The sequence below is a fragment of the Strigops habroptila genome, chromosome 4, assembly GCF_004027225.2.
Source record: "Strigops habroptila isolate Jane chromosome 4, bStrHab1.2.pri, whole genome shotgun sequence".
NCBI lineage: Eukaryota > Metazoa > Chordata > Aves > Psittaciformes > Psittacidae > Strigops > Strigops habroptila.
This window is the reverse complement of record NC_046358.1, coordinates 8518795-8537834: the sequence shown is the minus strand read 5'-3', so window position 1 is coordinate 8537834 and position 19040 is coordinate 8518795. Positions and strand designations below refer to the sequence as shown.

Here is a 19040-nt window from a genome sequence, read left to right as displayed (position 1 = left end):
ACATGACTAAAGCCATTTGTCTGACACAGCTGTCAACTTCCTCCAGCTGAAATAATTTCAGTATTTTTTAAGATAAGTCCTCTAAAGTAGAAAACAGACCTCATGCACACTTGAACCAAATAAAGTACAGTGCACTGAAGACACCCTCTCATCACTCGCTGTGCTGTGGAGTCTTTGGATTCCAGGCAGCAGTCTCAGCTGTCCCAGTTTAGGCTGTGTTGTATTGGGATTGGCTGTATCCATGCACTGCCTCCTCCCTTTTCTAAATTTCACTGGGGGAAGGCTCAAGGCAAGGATTAAATGTAGAAGCTGTCACCAGGCTTCCCCAGTGCAGCTGGCACCATGGATAGGCTTCAGAGCAGCTCCTGCTAGCTCTGTAAGCCTTCCACACTGCCTCCTCGCTCACTATGTTTCCTCTGAAAAGATTTTGAGTACAACAATTCAAGAAGAATTCCTCTTCCCAGTTAACGCAGCTTTATTACCAAGTCTTTACCTCTTGATTGTTGGAAAAAAATCTTGTAAAAAACTGACCATCGAAAAACTAGAACTTGAAAGAAAAAGCCAGAGAAGTCCAGTAACTGAAATATACAGAGCAAAACCTAGTTGCCTTGAACTCAAGCACATTCAGAGGAAACAAAGTAAGACCAGAGATACCTGCCATGCCTGTTGGCAGAGTTGAAAGTCCACCCTCTGCCTCTCTTCCTAGGGACAGCAATCATGAATGCCGGGTGTGCAGAGTGACACTGGTGGGTTTGTCAGCATATGCCAAACACATCTCCAGCCAGCTGCACAAAGATAATGTTGATGCCCGTGACAGAAAAGAGGAAGAGAAAGAAGAGGCAGAAGAAGAATACCTTGACAAAGAAGTCATTCAACTAATCAAACAAAGGAAGGAACGGAACCGGTGAGTTTTCGTGTCTCCTCTAGGGTCACAGAATTGCTTTTAACACACTTGGGACCTGTTCCTAAGAGTCGGGTGCTCATGAGATGTAAACTGCTTTTAGCCAGTGTACTTGTTATGAGAACAACCCAAGAGACCCAGGTGGATATTGTAGTTTCAGCATCTAAATATGATTATGCTGAATGATCTTGTTCCGTTGATCTACTAGTAGTGAGGAAGTACAACTATTCTCCATTATGGATAAAAACAGTCTCCAGTGTGGGATCCTGTGTTTTGAGAGCAGTAATGTTTTTATTTTAATGTTTGATACCCATTTAACTGAAAGGCTTAATAAATGTGACAGGAGTGCTAGTATCGTTGGGGTGGGGGATGTCTTTAGGAACCTTGCCTTTTAGAAACTTGCTGAACATGTTTTAAGACTTTAATCTGTCTATTTTTAAAATGAGTTAGGTTGTTCTGTCAGTGTCGCACTGAAATCTCATAGTCTTTGAAAGAAATTTCATCCCTGTTTTATCTTAACTAAGCTAAACATAGTTCTAGTGGCTCACTATGAAATAGAAGTATTGCCTTTTATCTTCCATGTGATTCCACAAGTGTGCGTTGCAGTTGAGAATATATTGTTTGACTAGTCTTACGGCATGGCGGTGGTATGAAAGGGGCATATGATTTTTGAAAGAAACTCTTGCTTGCTGTGGCTAAAAATTTCAAGTGGCATCTCTAAGTGCACAAATCTGTGGAGTTTATTTGGTTTTGGCACAATTCTGTCATGTTAGGGTGTCCCTATGCTGCAGAATGGTAATGCTTTCATATTGGTAGCAAGACCATCACAGGTTTTGTGGTAAAGGAGTAATGCTGCCAGTACAATGGTATTCTGAGGCGACTGAAATCTTAGAAAATCTCTCTACTGGATGCCAGTTTGAAAGTGGAAAAAAAGAAAGTACATGGATTAAGTTACTAATAACAGCAAAATTGTTTCCATTAGATCATAATCTAGTTGAGTCAGCTCCTAGAACTAACGGTATCACTTAGACATTGGTTTTTTTGTTTCCTTCTCTTAGAGCTCACTTTATCTTATGCAGGAGGCCATTTCCGATTAGAGAGTAATTACTTCTGAATCTTTTAGCAAAACTGGAATGTTTTGAAAACTTAGGGGGTGCACAGTATGAATTTCCAGTTTACTCAAATCGATTGTTTTTGAGTAATAGTGTGAAACTTTCCTATCGTGCTTGTCCAGGGATCTAGAAAGAGTATCTATAATGTCAGAAAGAAGCATTTCTGTAATCAGTTTTTGGAAAAACTTTTAAAAAACCTCCTCATTGGTTGAATAAATACTTAGAACATTTAGACTGCTGACCCTGGGAATAGCTGTTGGTGTTAAGGTAGCATTTATCTTTAAATGTACATGTGATAACTTACCACATGTTCATGGTAAGTTGCCAAGCACAAGTACTATCCAAAGGGCAGTAGGTATTGCTTCTGGGAGGCTCATACAGACTCAGCATTGCATGCTGTAGGCTGTTCAAGTCTGTTAGTTAAAACAAGAAAAAATATTTTTGTATCTGAGGTACAACTTGTGTGGATGTTTTACATCTTGTGTTTTACCCTTCGATTTATGAACTGAGATACATTCTCAGTTGTTTTCTCCAGTAAGTAGGATACCTGTTTTTCGCGGCCTAACTTTCCTTCTATTCTGTATCAGTTCCCTCAAGTTACTCCATCTAACACCAATGGAATAGTCTTCAGAAAAAATAATTATTTCACTGCTAATGAATTTTTCAAGATTACTCAGATAACAAAGATTATATGACAGAAAGAAGCTTTCTTTTTGTTTGTTTCTTGGTAGTCCAATAACTGGTAAATAAAAAGGAATATTATCCTCAGAGTTAAACAGAAATATTTAAGAATTAGTCTCTTGAACTGTCCCTGCACCAAATCAGTTGCTCCTGTAAGAGCAGTTTTGTAATATCATATTTAAGTAAAGGTTTAACATCAGTTTTGAAAGTCAGACATTACAGAAGAAGCCTCAACAGCAAAGCAGCTAAAGGAGTTATCCATGCTTTCTTTTTATAAAAAACAAAAAAGTTTTCTTCCCAGTGCAAATAAAAAATAAAATGTGTGAGGCTTGTGTGCTTTTGGATTTCGGTGGATCGCATCAGAATTTAGGTTTCTCTCAATTGTTTTGTAGGCAAACTGAGCCAAGCTGTGCAAACCAAGAATTAGAATGTGACGAGAGGAGACCACAGAGAAGGCGAGAAGAAAGAACTACTTACAAAGGAAGAGAAGCTTATGATCAGTCATCATGGCATCATCATAATGCACCACAGAGGGACAGGAAGTGGGAAAAGGATGACTATATTAGTCCTAGACAAGGCAAGTTTTCACACTCTCAGAGGAACCTTAACAGACATTCAGGTGGCTCAAAGGGACGCTCTGGATGGCATCAAAATGTTTCGGGAAGCTCTTCAAATTGGCATAACTATGGGAATTCTGGAAGTGCTTGGCATCCAAATAGGCGGGGACGAGGAGCGTCAAATTGGCATCACAGTGCTAGGGAGAGAAATTCTACTTGGCACTCAGAAGGAGCAGGTAATTTTTCTAGTTGGAATTCTAAGTGTTATGGAGGAAACTGGAAATCTAGTCCTCATGGTACAAATGGCTGGAATTGTGGAAACTCAGGAGATACATATTCGGTAGAACCTATTAAATATAATAAGGAAAGATATGCATGGCAGCTGCAGGAGAAAGACATTGATGTTCCGCCATACAGAGATCGAAAAAATAGGAAAGAGTTGCTTGATTTTACTAGTGATAAACTTCCTTTTGAGGGGGCTTTGGATTTTGGTACGTTAAAGCAACCAGAAAGCAAAACTTCAAGAGCCAGTGGGAAAAGTGGCAGTCCTTCCAGAGATAAAATATATCGCTGGACTCCCTACCCATCCCAGAAAGCTGCAGAGCAGCAACCATGGTCTGAAGATAACATATCTGAAACTCCAGATACGATGGAGTCTGTATTTATGCCTCTTACTGATTCATCAATGAAAGGAAAAATTTGTGAAGCCAGTGTTAGCCTTTCAAGACTTAAAAACGGGGAAGCATCTTCCCCTTCTGATGTGACCTCGGATCACCTTGATTCTTGCAAGGTAATGAAAGACTGTTCCAGTGGTGAAAAGCCTGACAAAATTGATGGCACAAGTAATAAGATGCCATCACTGAAGTCCCCTCTTCTGAATATCACAGATATTAGGTTAGCTTCCCCAAAACAAGACAGAAACAGTCTCTTAAAAAATGTCAAGCTTTTGTTATCCTCAGCTAGTGGCGAAGAGCAGAATCGTTTAAATGCATTGAACTTGGAAACAAACAGTTCCTCCTCTTATTCATCGAAGCTGCATGGTGCATGTGCTGATAACTTACAAAACAACAAAGATGTGCTTGGTAGCCATCTTGGAGAGACTGTTAATAAGTTATGTGAAGCAGAACAAAACCCCGAAGATGTTCAGTCCACCCATTCCTTACAAAGTGTTCCCTTAAGCTCTTGCAAGGATACAAGTGACCAGAATAGGGAAGAAACTGGGAAAACATCACCAAAGGACGAGTTCAGACTAGATTCGTTAGAAGATGTGAGTGATGATGATTTAACAGGAGGTGAGAAGTTAGAAGCAAGAGCTGAAAAGTTGGGCTCTTCTGTTAGTTCTCGTTTACCTTGTGACACTCCAGAAGGTAAACCTGCTACCTCTGAAAAGGATGATGATGAAAAGCCGGCTGCTTCAAGTATTGCTTCTGCTGATCTAAAAGATTCTATGTTTCAGATGGACTCCACAGTTTCTCCATCAAGCTGTCAGAACCATGTGCATGTAGATTTGAAAACCTCCTCACAGGATCGAGAAGGGGATGAAGAGCACGTCAAGTCACATGATCACTTTGAAATGGAAGGTTTTGAAAATCATTCAGATCATGAGCTACAAAAAGGAGGAGGCCAGTCACTGGGCCTCCTTCCTGATTTAAGCAAACTTGGCCTCCCTGCATCTCTGCAAAGAGACCTGACACGACATATTAGTTTGAAGAGCAAAGTCGGAACACATCTTCCAGAGCCCAATCTCAATAACGCACGGCGCATTCGGAATGTGAGCGGCCATCGGAGAAGTGAGACTGAGAAGGAGTCGGGGCTTAAACCCACCCTCAGGCAGATTCTTAGTGCTTCCCGTCGAAATGTAAACTGGGATCAGGTCATCCAGCAGGTAACCAAGAAGAAACAGGAACTTGGCAAAGGCTTACCAAGGTTGGTAGCTTTCGGAACTAACCATGCCTCTCTGCGTGCATGTTGAGGGGGAGGGTTGTTTCTTTCCAAATCTGAAATGAGTTCCAGAATCCTAAAACTAAGATTTGAGAATGAAGCTTGCTATACCACCATCTTTTGCATGTACAAATAATACAGAGTTTTTGTCAGTACTTTCTGCCGTGGATGTCTGTCTATAGATAAGTAATAGTAGTCTGCTGCTCAGAAAAGATTCTGATCCAGTTCATAATCGTTGCTTAATATCTGAATATGGACATCAGCAGTATATTTGCTTTTCAAGTTCTAGTAAGTGGAAGAATGTAAAAATGCAATTGGGATGTGAACATTCCTGTGACAGTTGCTTATTTCTTCATTTATTCAAGACTACAAAAATGCTTGCATTGCTGCAGGCAGAATAAATGCTTCGTCTTCATTTGTTAGTCTTTTAATCTTTTCCGCAGTTTGGTTTTGTGCTTAGAGGAAGCAATTTTATAATACTTCACTTTTGAAACTTTCTTCAAACCTGAAGTTTTTGAAGTGTATTGAGAAGATGTCATATTTGCTTATTCCAAACTTGGTTTGGAATAATTATAACAACAGGATTTCAGACGTGGAAATCATACTGTCAGTTCTTGGCTGCTAAATCTAATTTTGTGATACACAAAACATATTCCATTGCCAGGTGAGACAGAAAGCACAGCATACCAGTGTAATTGAGTTGCTAGATCTCTTCAAGCAGTAATGTGCTTTTGGGGAAGGGGGAGGCTTTTTTCTAGATTTAGCTGGCTTGTTACATGTATATTTATTTTTTCTTTTTGTCTTGTTGAAGGTTTGGCATAGAAATGGTGCCTCTTGTTCAAAATGAGCAAGAGGGTCTAGAACTCGGTGAAGAATCTGATCTGTCTACTCTAGAAGGATTCCAGTGGGAAGGGATTTCCTTAGCAATGCCTGGCTCAGCCAGAAAACGTAGCTTTTCTGAAAGCAGTGTCGTTGCAGACAGAAATCCTTCTGCTTATAGCTTCTTCAGTGAACAAGCCAAAATAAAAGAAAGCGGGCAAAGGCAAATAGCTGCAGACAGCCACTCGCATCATATACCATCTGCGTATGAGGCAAGCGCTGACACTGAGGCTGACTTGAAACAGGAGACATCTTCTCTTCCTGTGTCACCACTTATGTATGAAAAAAATGAGACTAGTGGAAGGAGTCACAGCCTACAAGCCACCTCCGAGGTTGCAGTCCTCACAAAACAGGACCAGGAGAGCCCAGAGAAGAGAACACCTCTTCTCGAAAAACAAAACGTGCTAGAAATCTCAGAAGAAAACCGTCCAGCTTCAAATCATGCTTCGCTTCTTACAGTGTCTAATAACATAGATGCAGCTACAGACAGCAGCTGCACATCTGGTACCGAGCAGAATGACAGCCAAGGAATTGGAAAGAAAAGAAGAGCAACTGGAGTAAGTGTGCAGCTTTGTCCAGCTTTGGTGCACTAAAAAATGTTTTTTCCCTGGTCAGTGGTCATTCAGCCTTGGAATGGTTTCTGCAAGGAGGACTTTCTCCATTTGATTGTCTTGTACACTGATAGCCTCAAACTAATTTGCTTTTTTGACTTAATTTTCTTTAAGAATATTTTTCATTTCTGCCTTCCTAGTGCAGGACTTTTGCTTATTCTTTTTTTTCAATTAGTAGGAGCGGCAAATGCTGTTTAATTTTGATTTGTAACTGGCATGCTATGCTGGTAAGAGCTATTAAAATAGCTTTGTGGAATAGTTTTGTAGTTGCTGTTGTAGCAAGGATCTTGGTGTTTCAAAACTTAAATGGAAACTAGGCTGTAGTAGAAGTTTGTTTTCCTTAAGTGTTCCTGGTTTTATGGTCAAGCGAGGAAAGAAGCATTTTTACGAAATTGTATACTTAAAATTATAGTCTTAACTCTGAATTTGTTTCACTGTCCTGTCTTGGACTTACCCAAAGGGGGGGAAAAAAAAAATGTTCCTGATCAAAATCCTCAAAATGGTTTTGCTGTCTGCAGAAAGGGATAATTTTAGTTCCTCACTGATTTAATCCTCTGGACCTTCAACTGAAAATGTAGAGCAGAAAATCTGACCCAAGTGTGATGTTAAACATCTGAGCAAGTAAAAGTCTGTTGGCTTATTTAATATTTTTTCCTCATAGAGATGAAAACATGGCACCCACTTTGTTGCACTCCCTCTTTTAAGCACAGAGGGAAGGACGAGTTATACAAAAATGTGCAAAATTAATTGTGTATTCTGCTCTGTGAGTACAAGTAATGGTTGAGATGGATGTTTGACTTTCTGATTTAGGCAAAATTGCTCTTGTAACTCTCGTTAATGAATTATTTTACTTGCAGGAGGGATCTTCTCCTGAAATCCCTAGTCTAGAAAGAAAGAATAAGAGAAGAAAAATCAAAGGTAAAAAAGGTGAGTGACTAGCATACATATGTGCATCTGGTAGGTATAGAGGTTATAACTAGTAATTGTAAAATACTCTTAATACTACTGACTAAATACTGATAGTATTTTGACTTGGCTAGAATGGTAGTTCGTTAATGTTACTTTGGTGCTTCTTGGACTGTTCCTGAAGATCATGGAGTGGACTGCTGTCAAGTCTGCAACACATTCTTCTCTGAAGTGTCCCATCTTAATTTGTCAGAAGTTATTTCCAACAGAAAACTTTGTGCCTCCTTTCTGCCTGCAGTTCATATTCTCGGTTGCACAGATGGGACCTTTGCTTTCTCCTGCTCAGGGGAGAGAAGATTATTGCCTCTTCAGATGAAAGTTCTGAAGGGAGAAGCCCCCATCACTCCCTTTTAATTCAGCTGTGCAGTTTTCCCTTTCTACTTTGGGTGGTCTCACCAGAAGAGTTGTGCTCTGCCTAGCAGTCTGGGCTGTGTTCTGGTTTTGACATCTCTGGCCATACTTGTTAGTTTTTGACTCCTTCTTCTCTTTCCGTACTGGAAATGAATGTGGAGTACCTCACCCCTTCCTGCTTGTGACCAAAGAAAACTCTTATTCTGGCATTAGACAGGCCTTTCTCAAACACACCTAACATGTCAACATCACTGCGAGTCCAAATGAACCATCTGTGTTTAGGCAGAATGTTTTCTCTGGGAACTAAATCATTGAATCACCATCTGAGAGCTTTATGGTGCAGAAGGTAGCTTTCGAATGTTGCGTTTCTCTATTTTTAATTACTTCTAGTAAGAGTTGTTTGGAATGCAGGGCAATTAATATGGATCTTTTTGCAGGAACTAATATTTCACGACTTGAAAAGGTGGAATTTTTTATCAGCCTCTGTCTTCAATGATTACTGTCTATTATGGAGACTAATAACACATTTAACTTAGTAAAAATTTCTTTCTCATTACTTTGCTTCAGCATCATCTTTATTGTAGTAAATTTATTAAGGGAAACTATAACCTGAGTGAAACTAAGCAGTGCTCAAACTGAAACTTAGTTTGTTCGGAGAATCTCTGTAATGCCAGTGGACTTTCTAAAAGTAATATAGGAGCATCTTTTACAGGGTACTGTGCTCAAGAGATTGCAAAAGCGAGTCTTGTGGCTCAAAATCATCTGGGGTAGTAAATGATTTTTCATCACTGGGTTTTTTTTCTCTTAAGCTGTCCTTCCTCAGCTTCAGAATTAACCGAATAATTTAAATCTTGTTTAGCTTAAATTTGCCTCTGTCTTATTGACTACATTAATAGAAAGAGTGTATTTGTACTTCCTGTACATGTGTACCTCAAGAAAAGATCTTTATGGAAGAGAATGACTTTGTTCAACTAAACTAAATCAGTGCTGGCAGAACTACTATGGAAATAGTTATTAGTCAAGGTTGAGAATCTCTAAGAAGAACACTGGACTTTGCTCTTCTTTCATGTAGATGTGGCTATTCCTGTGCACAGTTACTCCTTTTCAGCCTCCTTATGACTATTGATACTTTACCTAATTTATGTGATTTTTACATTCTGAGGTGGTAGTATTTACGGAGAAACCATAGGTAATGTATTTTAATGTATTGTCAAGTACAATTATACTCTACATTTTGTTTCTTTTTCAGAACGTTCTCAGGTAGACCAGTTGTTGGCAATTTCGCTGAGGGAAGAAGAGTTAAGCAAGTCCTTGCATAGTGTGGACAGCAGTCTCTTGCAGGCCAGGGCTGCCCTGCAGGCTGCGTATGTTGAGGTTCAACGGTTCCTTGTATTAAAGCAGCAGGTAATAGTGGGCTTTTGAGACTGTCTGAACTTGAAGTTAGCAGCCTGAAAAACTGCCTTAAGGAGGACTGATTTAAACCACAACTGTTTTGCAGATAACCATGGAAATGAGTACGCTGAGAAGCCAGAGAATCCAGGTCTTGCAGGGGCTACAAGGTATGAAATACCACAAAACTACACCAGTGGAATTCTGACTTGTGTATTCTTTGAACTCACCATCTTGCAAAAATTGTTTTTAACTTGAATGCACTCCTTTAAAATGTGCAATAAAATTGTAGGCTTTCAAATCGAAGTCTTTGTGTGATCTGTCATCTTTGGTAGTGCCACCTAGTGGCTTTTTTGCAAAGTTTTCTTTTCCTTGTTGGTGTGTCCACAAGAAATGAGCTTCTGGCACGACTAAATTTTTTTGTAAATTATCAACATTTTTGTTTTGTATTTTTTTTCCCCTCTCTTCTTTTGCCATTAGAAACATATGAACCTTCTGAGCTGTCAGAGCAACTTCCCTGCAGTGTCTTAAGTGAAAGAAGAAATAGCAAATCTCACATGGCAGCTGACTTAATTCCTGCAGGCAGCTTCCTGCCCCTGTTGGACACTTTGTCGTCTTCTGTAGCTCCATTGGGAGCTTCTGTTCATGTTCACGTGCCATCACCATTCCAGTCTTCTGGTATCGCATCTGCCACTCCTCCTGACTCCTCAGTACAAGTTAAACGAGAACCTGTGTCTCCAAAAGGCTCAGAAGAAAATGTGAATTCTGTACTCCAGAGCTCTCCGTGTGCTTCACGAGCAGAAGAGGGGGAGCAGAAGGGTGGTATGTTTGGCTTCTCTTTGTTTTAGGAGAACTAGCTTTAAGGAAATAAAAGAAATATTAGTTCCCAAGAAGAATGTAAGCTGGTTCTCAAATCGGCAGCCTGTTGTGCAGGGATGAATCCCATTAACTTGTGTAGGTCCCATTAACTTTGTCTTCTGTATAGAGGATTTTCTAACAGGTTGCAGCTGTGTGACAGTTATGGGTTGGGAGAGAGACAGCTTTCCATTGATTTGTTTTAAATATGATATACCCTACACACTCAGAAAGTTCTAGTTTTATCTTGGAACTTCCCATCTGAGGAAGGTGTGGGGCAAGATGTTCACATTTAAGCTGTCTGTAGTTGAATACGTAATTCCAAAGCATCCAGTCTGTACTGTGATGTGTTAAACAGTCCAACAGCTTTGCCTGAGCATTGCTGTAGGTTTGATTTGCTGGTTTCTAAGAGATGGAAGCACGGATTTGTTTCAAAGGCTGGCAGTTTCCAATTTACATTGAGGGATCCCACCCAATAAATGCAATGAACTTGAAACATCCTCTTCTGGACCGTCGTTATTGCAACTGGGAAAGTTTAGGGTGGGAAACTTTCAGCATCTTACAGCTGTAAGATGCTGGCTGTGCTCTTAGCCTGTCTCAGTTGAGAGGTTGAATTCATTTGTTCATATTGGCTTCAAATTAAAATGATAAGGAGAGCATGTTTGCCCTGTCACTTAGTCCACCATAGATAAACTAACAAAGCTTGCTCTGATGTCCTACAGTGCTGCCATTCCCAGGATAGAAAGTATGATACTGCAGAGTGGGTTGTGTGTGACTCATCTACCTTGAGTTAGATTCAAGTAACTTGGTAGAAATAACTAATGCGGTGGGTTCAGCAGAAGGTCTTCAAACTGTCATGGAGCAGCTGAGGCGTGCTAGGCATGCATTGGTTAATACTGGTCCTACAGCAGTGGTGGTAGCCGGTAAGGGAGCATGCAGTGAAGGGTGGTAGCATCTTAAGCTGACAATGCAGGATTCACTAAAGGTGGTTTGCCAGAACTCCTATAGTCAGCCAGCAACTTGAATGGTGTACCCCATTCCTTTGCTTCTGGATACACAGATTAAAATTTTACTCCCCACATATGTTTTTGAAAGGCTGGATAGCTGACTGAAATAGCAGCTCTGCATATGCACATAGCTTTCAACATCTAGGAATATGTACTTAACATGAACAATTAACTATAAACAGAAAAATGCAGGGAAAACAATTTTGCATAAATACTTCTTTCTGTACAGATTGAATATAACACTCTTCTGTTTTCTTCAGAAGAGACCAACCAGAAAACTTCAGTGTATCCAGTTATCTCTGCAACCATATCCCTATCAGAGCTGGCAGCTTGTTTCCGACAGCCTAATCAAGATGTTCACAAGCCTGCTGTGGACAGCGGAGAAGCTGGACTTCCTGAGAACCCTTCTTCTCATTCACTATCTGATTTCAACAAGAGAGAAGCAAATGACACAGTGACTGAAAGCTTTTTACTGGATCAGTGTAACACTTCTCTTCTAAAGCATTCGGCCCTTCTAGAAATGCCTATGGATAAACCCCCCAAATTGTCAGCAGAACCATCTGAACAACAGATGGCAACTGCTATAGTCTCAGCAGAAAAAGGGAGCAGGAGGAGGAGAAAGTTAAGGAAGAAGAAAACTCTGAGGGCAGCCCATGTGCCAGAGAACAGTGATACGGAGCAGGATATAATTGACTCTAAGCCTGTCCGGAAAGTCAAGGGTGGAAAGGTTCCTAAAGGAGAAAAAGTTACTACATCTACTCCAAAACAGGAGGATGGAGTTACTGCTCACACAGCAAGAAACAAAGATGAGAATGACAGTGATGCTTCTCTGGAACTAGTGGAATTTCCAGCACCCCAGTGTGAGGTGGTTGATGTTGTTTCATCAGAGTCTGGAGATGAGAAACCAGACAGTCCCTCAAAGATGCAGTCACGTGGCTCTATGGATCAAGCAGTCCTACAGGTGTCTTGCTCGGGTTATGATGAAGTGAGCTCTACCAGTGAGATTGGCACAAATTATAGGGATGATGGGAAAAGAAGGTGAGATTACTGCAGATCTCTCAAAATCAAAAGCATTATACAATAGTCACAAAAGGCCTCCCTTTCAACATCAGTAACTTAATTTAGGAGTGAAATAAGAGGGAAAATGAAAAAGGAATTTGCTTTTTTCATCCAACAAATAAATATGTCTTGTTACCTACTAATTAATATAAGAACAAGGCTGCCCTCCATGGAAAGTTTGGTTTTGAGCTTACCTGTTACAGCCTGTTTTCTACTAAGTACAGAGTCTTGTATTCTGGGGTGTTATTTACACCAAAATTTTGTCTGGAAATGAGCATGCCAAGTCCAATCTTGTTACTCTTTATTTCTGTGTTGCAGTATGTCTGAGATGCAGACTTCCATAGCATCACTAAGAGGATCAAAGAACTCATCAGGTATATCTTTTAAACTTTTCTTGTAATACTTTGTGTATAGTATCTTGCAGGACTTTAAGTCTTGATCAAGCTGCTTCCAGTGGGGAATTCTGCCCTGAAGATAAAAACCTGTGCTAAAACTGAAGAGGGAAGCGATGCATACTCACTTAGGTCTTACTGAATCTTTGTGCCTTGACCCCTCTATATCCCCATGTGTCCTCCCGCATGAACACTTCTATTCAACAATCTCTGTAGAGCTGTAGGACAAACAATAATGTAATCCTTAAAGAGCTTTCTGGATTTAACATCACAGAAAAGGTCTTTCTGGCATTTTATATTGCCTTTTGCCACTTACAGGCTCCACCTGAGACCCACAGGTGCTAAGCCTATCAAATAGTTCTGCTGTTTGTTAATACTAACAACAGCAGCATGTTTACTTGAGTGTTCCCATAATCAAGTTCCCATAAGTTCCCATAATCAAAATACATGTGTGTTTGTCCTACAGAAGTCTCTTCGGAGCCAGGTGAAGATGAAGAACCCACAGAGGGAAGCTTTGAGGGACACTTGGCTGCAGTGAATGCTATTCAGATTTTTGGGAATTTGTTGTATACCTGCTCAGCAGATAAAACTGTTTGTGCCTACAATCTGGTCGTAAGTAAGGTTGTGGGAATGGTGTTACGTTAATTCCAGTCATAAGGTTGCAATTCTGTTTTTGTAAAGCCTTACTATGTAATTAAGGAAGCAGCTGCTTTTTCAAGCACCTAATTTTTTTATGCTGTTCTTCAAACTTTTCCCCCTCCCCAACCCCTTCTTCTTGTGAGAGGAGTAAGGGGAGAGAGATTGCTACACGTGTCCTGCTTTTATTAGCTGTCCTACCCTACTCAGTCAGGCACAGATCCTGAGAGGTATAATGGGCTTTTATGTGGACAGACCCTATGCTTTCCTTTTCAGAGCAGGAAGTGTGTGGCCATCTTTGAAGGACATACTTCGAAAGTGAACTGCCTCCTGGTCACTCAGACAAATGGGAAGAATGCTGCACTCTACACTGGCTCAAGCGACCACACTATCAACTGTTACAATATCAAGGTAGTCAAACTCTGTGTTGGTTAACATGCAGTGTAATGTGGTGCATTTTTATTGAAGTGTTTCTCTGCAAATATAAATGAAAAAAGCCTTTTAAACTCGTATGAGCTGGACATGAGCCCCACTTCATACCACATTAGAGTAGAGCAGGGGGAAAAAAAATCCAAACAGCAAATCATGAAGTGATTTACTACACTAATCTTTTGGTTAGCTTGTCAGTAGAGCCAGAACAGCATGTTGGGATTCCAAATGTTGGTAACACCGAAGTGCAGGACGGTTGTCTGGCCATGAATTTCGTGTTTGTCTTGCTGTATTTCAAACTTCATTGCTTATGGAAGGCACGGCTCTCTTTGTAGAACAGCTGAGACTGAGACTTCCTGAAGCTGGACATTTAGAGATAAATGATAGGAGGGCTTGTCTAACCTGTGACTTGAAGGGCTAGAAAGCAAATATCTGCTTGAAGGGGGCAAACTGCCAGGTTTTTTTTAACTCTTCAGCTGATGATTCGTGGCATTTCCCTGTTGGGGATTTCATGGGGATTCTTCAAACTCAAGCACGTAACAAGGTGTTTATAATTTATATATATAGTCTGCAGTCTAAATTTCTATATACATTAGAGGTGTGATTGAAATAAAGCTTTTAGGGTTATAACTAGTTGCTGAAATACAGTCAAGTCTCGGAGATGGGAGTGAGCTGATGAAAACCAGGCTCGAACTCCTGTGTCACACAAGACATTCAGATGTTTTTCTCCAGCTTTGTTGGTTAAAAAAATGCAGCTTGTATGTGAAAATTATAATTTATTTCAAGCTTTTTTCCCTGAATTGTTTCAGTTAATGGAAAGCTTTAAATACTTCTTTCAATTGCCAGACCAAAGAGTGCATGGAACAGTTTAAATTGGAAGATCGAGTGCTCTGTTTACACAGCAGATGGCGGATCCTTTTTGCAGGCCTTGCAAATGGCAATGTAGTTACTTTCAGCATAAAGGTTGGTATCTTTAAATATTTGCACCTAACAGCCTCTTGCAGTGCTGTTTCTCTCCACTCTGTGTTTGTTTCTGTTCTTTTTCTTGAGTAGTAAGTGTATTTGTGATTAAAGTATTTTGGTATAAATGGTCACTGTTGGTCCCTTTTGGTCCTTTATTTTGTCAGTGCACGAAGCTCTCCCATCTCCCCTTCCCTTCAGGTACCTTTCTCTTAACTGCTGTATTGTTGTCACGTTATCCCTTAAGGTTCCACCTCGCCTACCAGTTATGTGTCATGAGAGTTTTGTGACACAGATGATTATCTGTGAATCCTCCTTTCTCGACCATCAAAAGAGATGGTCAAGAAACTTTAAAGTGTTGCTGGTTTTGCTTACTCCATTTGCAGTTACAGAAGAGACTCCTTCACATGGTTTTCTGGCAGAGAGGCTCAGTCAGCAGTCCCCATGATGTTTAAAAGTGAATTAAAAATCATTATTTAAAATATTTTTCTGATTATTCTTTTTATGGATCCTAGACTAATTTATCAGATTTATGCTTACAAATTTATCCTGGGTTGCATTTTTCTCATAGAACTATTTCCTCTCATTATTCTTTCTTGGAAGGAGGATTTATTGGACCTTTGCTAAGTAATGAAATCTTTTTTTAAAAGACAGAATCAAAGCCTAGCAGAAGGAGTTATTTCCTTGATTTGGAAACTTAGTTGTTTAGATGCAACTTTTACCACTGCCGAAATGGTGTGTTACTAAACTGAAATCAGATGCTGTAACAAGTACAACACAGAAAGAACTCAGTGGTCTAGTCAGTGCCATAGCAAAGTTTTAACTCTTAAATACCCTTTTTTTTTTTTTTTTTTCCCCCCTCTTCCAACAGAACAACAAGCAGGTTGATACCTTTGAATGCCATGGCCCTAGAGCAGTGAGCTGTCTAGCCACAGCTCAGGAAGGAGCACGCAAGTTGTTGGTGGTGGGCTCCTATGACTGCACCATCAGCGTGCGAGATGCACGGAACGGGCTGCTTCTCAGAACCCTGGAAGGTCACAGCAAGACTATCCTCTGTATGAAGGTAAGCGTCTCTGAACATATGTTTTTGACAAATAATGCTTAAAATGTTATGTATTTTTCTTTTTCATCCTCATCTAATAGTGAGCAGATTGTTTTAGGAAATACAGGTTTTTAATGATAAAAGCTGAGTAAATTGGAAGGGAAATTGTCTCTGGTTGGCTGCCATATTTCACGTTCCCTGCAAAACTGTGTCTGTAGGAAGCATGTTTATTTCATGTTGATAGAAGATTCGGGGAATCTTGAAATGTGAATTTGCCAATGGAAGGGAAGTTGTGGAAAAGGTAAAGCTAGTTTTCACATTCCCTGATACAAACATCACAGGAAGCTGGAAAAAATGTAACTCTAGAGAAGTATTCTCTTTTAGTAGAAGAAGCACTAACGCTTACATCCAGGTTTCTGGCTCCTGAGATTACAAGCTGGAACAGATACGCTTGTCTGGCTGCTTTGCTGTGACTGCTATCATGTAACAGATAAGGGATGACTTCCATAAACTGTATAGATATTTCAGTGCAGTGGCACAGCCTTTTTGCCCTGTGAATTATCCTGCTCACATGGCAGCAGACTGTGGTCCCTTTTTGATCCATGATGGGTTTATTAAGCTTCTTTTCTAGATTAGTACTTGTCAGGAGCACTGTCTGTCTTACGTGACCGGTGTATAAGTACACAGCACATCCACAATTACTAGGAAACAATGGGCTTTACTGTGCATGTGCAAAGCAGCATTCTACATTCAGTTTGCTTGGTCCGTCATCTGCTGCTGTGCTGGCACTGAGAATAGTCTGTAGGTAGGATGAGTTAGCCTGGTGGGCTGCAAGTTTAACAACTTCTGATGTCAATTGTGAAATGTCACAGGTCACCATTAGGATACCACAGTACATTTTCTAGCTCTTATATAAAGAACTCAGTGCGTGCTTTTTTCTGTTCCTGTATTCTCCGTTGATTTTAAGATTGTCAAATTTAGGAAATACTACAGTACAACTTTAAACTGAACAGCATACTAATGTTTTGCTTGCCCATTTCTGTATCTGATACAAAAATACTTCTTTTTCTTTTTTTTTTTTTCTTTTTTTTTTTTTGTGTGTGTGTGTAAGGTTGTGAATGATCTGGTGTTCAGTGGCTCCAGTGATCAGTCTGTACATGCCCACAATATTCATGTAAGTATCATATATAAAACTGAAATGACTTTTTCTGTTAAGGCAGTGAATTCCTGTGCTAGAAAGTCAGTGTTTTCAGAATTTTTGACTGACTGGTGGAGCTTCCAGAAAAGGAAGACATAAGATTTTGTTAATGTGACTGCACTATAGCTAACTAAAGTGTCATGCAGAGGATGCATAAACGTGCTGAGTCTTACAATAAGGTATATAGTGCTTTTTTATCTGGCGATCTTTCCTTTGCAAATACTACTACAAACATGCTGATAATGTGGAAAGTGTTCAGAGCAAAGCCATGTGAGCTATTCTGGTGAGGAAGAGTTTTGTTATTACAGGAAAAACATGAGGAACACAGTGTTCCAAACTAGTTGGTTCAAAAGCTGTTATACTGTCCTGAATCCTTCGTTGCTAGCATGCCACTCTTCCTCTTTTGCACTATCTTTCCGCTGTGCTAGCAGAAACATTCATGTAGCTATGCAATAAGTTAGATTAAGAAACTTATCAGAGGTAATTTTTTATTGTTTTTAAGAAAAGTAGATACTTTTCATAGAGGCATGCATTTCTATTGTACTGGAATGGCTTTGAGTTAACATGGGCAAAGATAAGTCATATTTGATCATAATCTAAAAGTGCCATCACAGGAAATGAAAGTCTAATAGTGTTTCCATTTTTCGAGCAGTGAACATTGAAACTAGCTACCTTATCTAGGTTAGGTTAAAATGTTTTGCTTTGTTGTTAAAAAAGCCCAACAAGGAACCACAAACAAACCCAAGCAAAAAAACCCCTCAAAACAGCAAACACCTATTTGCTTTTTGCTTTTGATGCAGACTGGAGAGCTGGTACGGATCTATAAAGGCCATAACCATGCGGTAACGGTTGTAAACATTCTTGGGAAAGTGATGGTGACAGCATGTCTGGATAAATTTGTTCGTGTTTATGAACTACAGGTAAGAAAATAGATGCTTACTATGCCATTTACCTAATATGCATTAATTAGTTATTTTGAAATCAAATAGAAGTAATCTTTATGCTCACTAGTCTTTGGCCCATCGCTCTCTTTCCTGTTAGTCAGAAAATATAGTTGTATCACCAGCCAAAATAAATAGATTTTAAAGATTATAACCGAAACCATTTTTTTTAGAACCTGGGTCATCGTAAGACAATGACAGATCAGAAAAGTGGGGAAATGTTCATTTTGTCTGCTGAAAGACCAAGTGCTTAGTTGGAGAAAAAGACTTAAAGAAGTAATGTAAGCAAAAGCGATCTTTCATGGTGGCTGGAAACTTTGGAATCCACCAGAGGAGTTTAATTGCTACTCAGAAAACTGCTCTTAGAAGCATTGTTGTTTGCATGTCTGTGAAAATGGCTATTAGCTGTCATGTCATTAATGTCTGTTTCTGTTTCTTTCAAGTCGCACGACCGCTTGCAAGTCTATGGAGGCCACACAGATATGATTATGTGTATGACCATCCATAAGAGCATGGTAACTTCCTTCTTTTCACTGGTCTCAAAGAGGAGGTTGTAATTTCCACATGCATATACAAGGCAGTATAATTTTTTGAGATAATGAAGTCAACATACTGTCTGACTAAGAAGAACGTAGAAATGTCAGCCAAAAATCAATTTGCTGTTACAGCTCTGTATTTATGTAATATTATTGTCTGGGGAAAAATGACTTCTAGCTTACTGTAATATTAAAACAATAATTCTGTTTATAGTGATGATTGCAGTGAAGAGTTTAGAAACAGTAAAATATTCCCTCTTCTCAAGCATCAATCCTGTTTGGCTTCTGCCCTAGAGAGTCACACAGATGCTAGAGAAAAACTTCAACCACAGTCAAACCTCTAGTAACCTTTGATAGAACCTAAACAAAGGTATGCACTGGTTTAGGTGTACAGATTTCTTCATGCAACTGCCCTGCAAGATAGGTTTCAGAAGCACTTCTGGATAAATAACTTGCTTAAAATAGTCATTAAATACATTTATTAGTGAGGTTGTATTTTGAAGTTTTTCTGAACTCTTATGACACTATATACAGTAGAAGTTACGGAAACATTTCTTATTCATTAGTAGGTTTTTGTAAACAATGAATGCAAATCTC

The 19040-nt window shown here is 39.6% G+C and overlaps 1 protein-coding gene across 7 annotated transcripts in view; it reads left to right on the top strand.

Moving 5' to 3' along the window:
• The window catches only part of ZNF106 (zinc finger protein 106), a 45087-nt gene that overhangs the window by 21275 nt on the left and 4772 nt on the right, over window positions 1–19040 (top strand). For 4 of the 7 annotated variants that reach the window (XM_030482466.1, XM_030482464.1, XM_030482465.1 and 1 more), the window contains 16 exons: window positions 707–904; window positions 3087–5177; window positions 6004–6628; window positions 7540–7609; window positions 9249–9403; window positions 9498–9558; window positions 9869–10210; window positions 11511–12288; window positions 12628–12683; window positions 13168–13313; window positions 13614–13748; window positions 14613–14729; window positions 15598–15789; window positions 16880–16942; window positions 17767–17886; window positions 18351–18422. In XM_030482466.1, the coding sequence (XP_030338326.1) occupies window positions 707–904; window positions 3087–5177; window positions 6004–6628; window positions 7540–7609; window positions 9249–9403; window positions 9498–9558; window positions 9869–10210; window positions 11511–12288; window positions 12628–12683; window positions 13168–13313; window positions 13614–13748; window positions 14613–14729; window positions 15598–15789; window positions 16880–16942; window positions 17767–17886; window positions 18351–18422 (5221 nt within the window). Of the gene's footprint in view, window positions 1–706; window positions 905–3086; window positions 5178–6003; window positions 6629–7539; window positions 7610–9248; window positions 9404–9497; window positions 9559–9868; window positions 10211–11510; window positions 12289–12627; window positions 12684–13167; window positions 13314–13613; window positions 13749–14612; window positions 14730–15597; window positions 15790–16879; window positions 16943–17766; window positions 17887–18350; window positions 18423–19040 lie in introns of those variants that run through there. The other 3 variants (XM_030482467.1, XM_030482470.1, XM_030482469.1) reach the window with 3 other exon arrangements.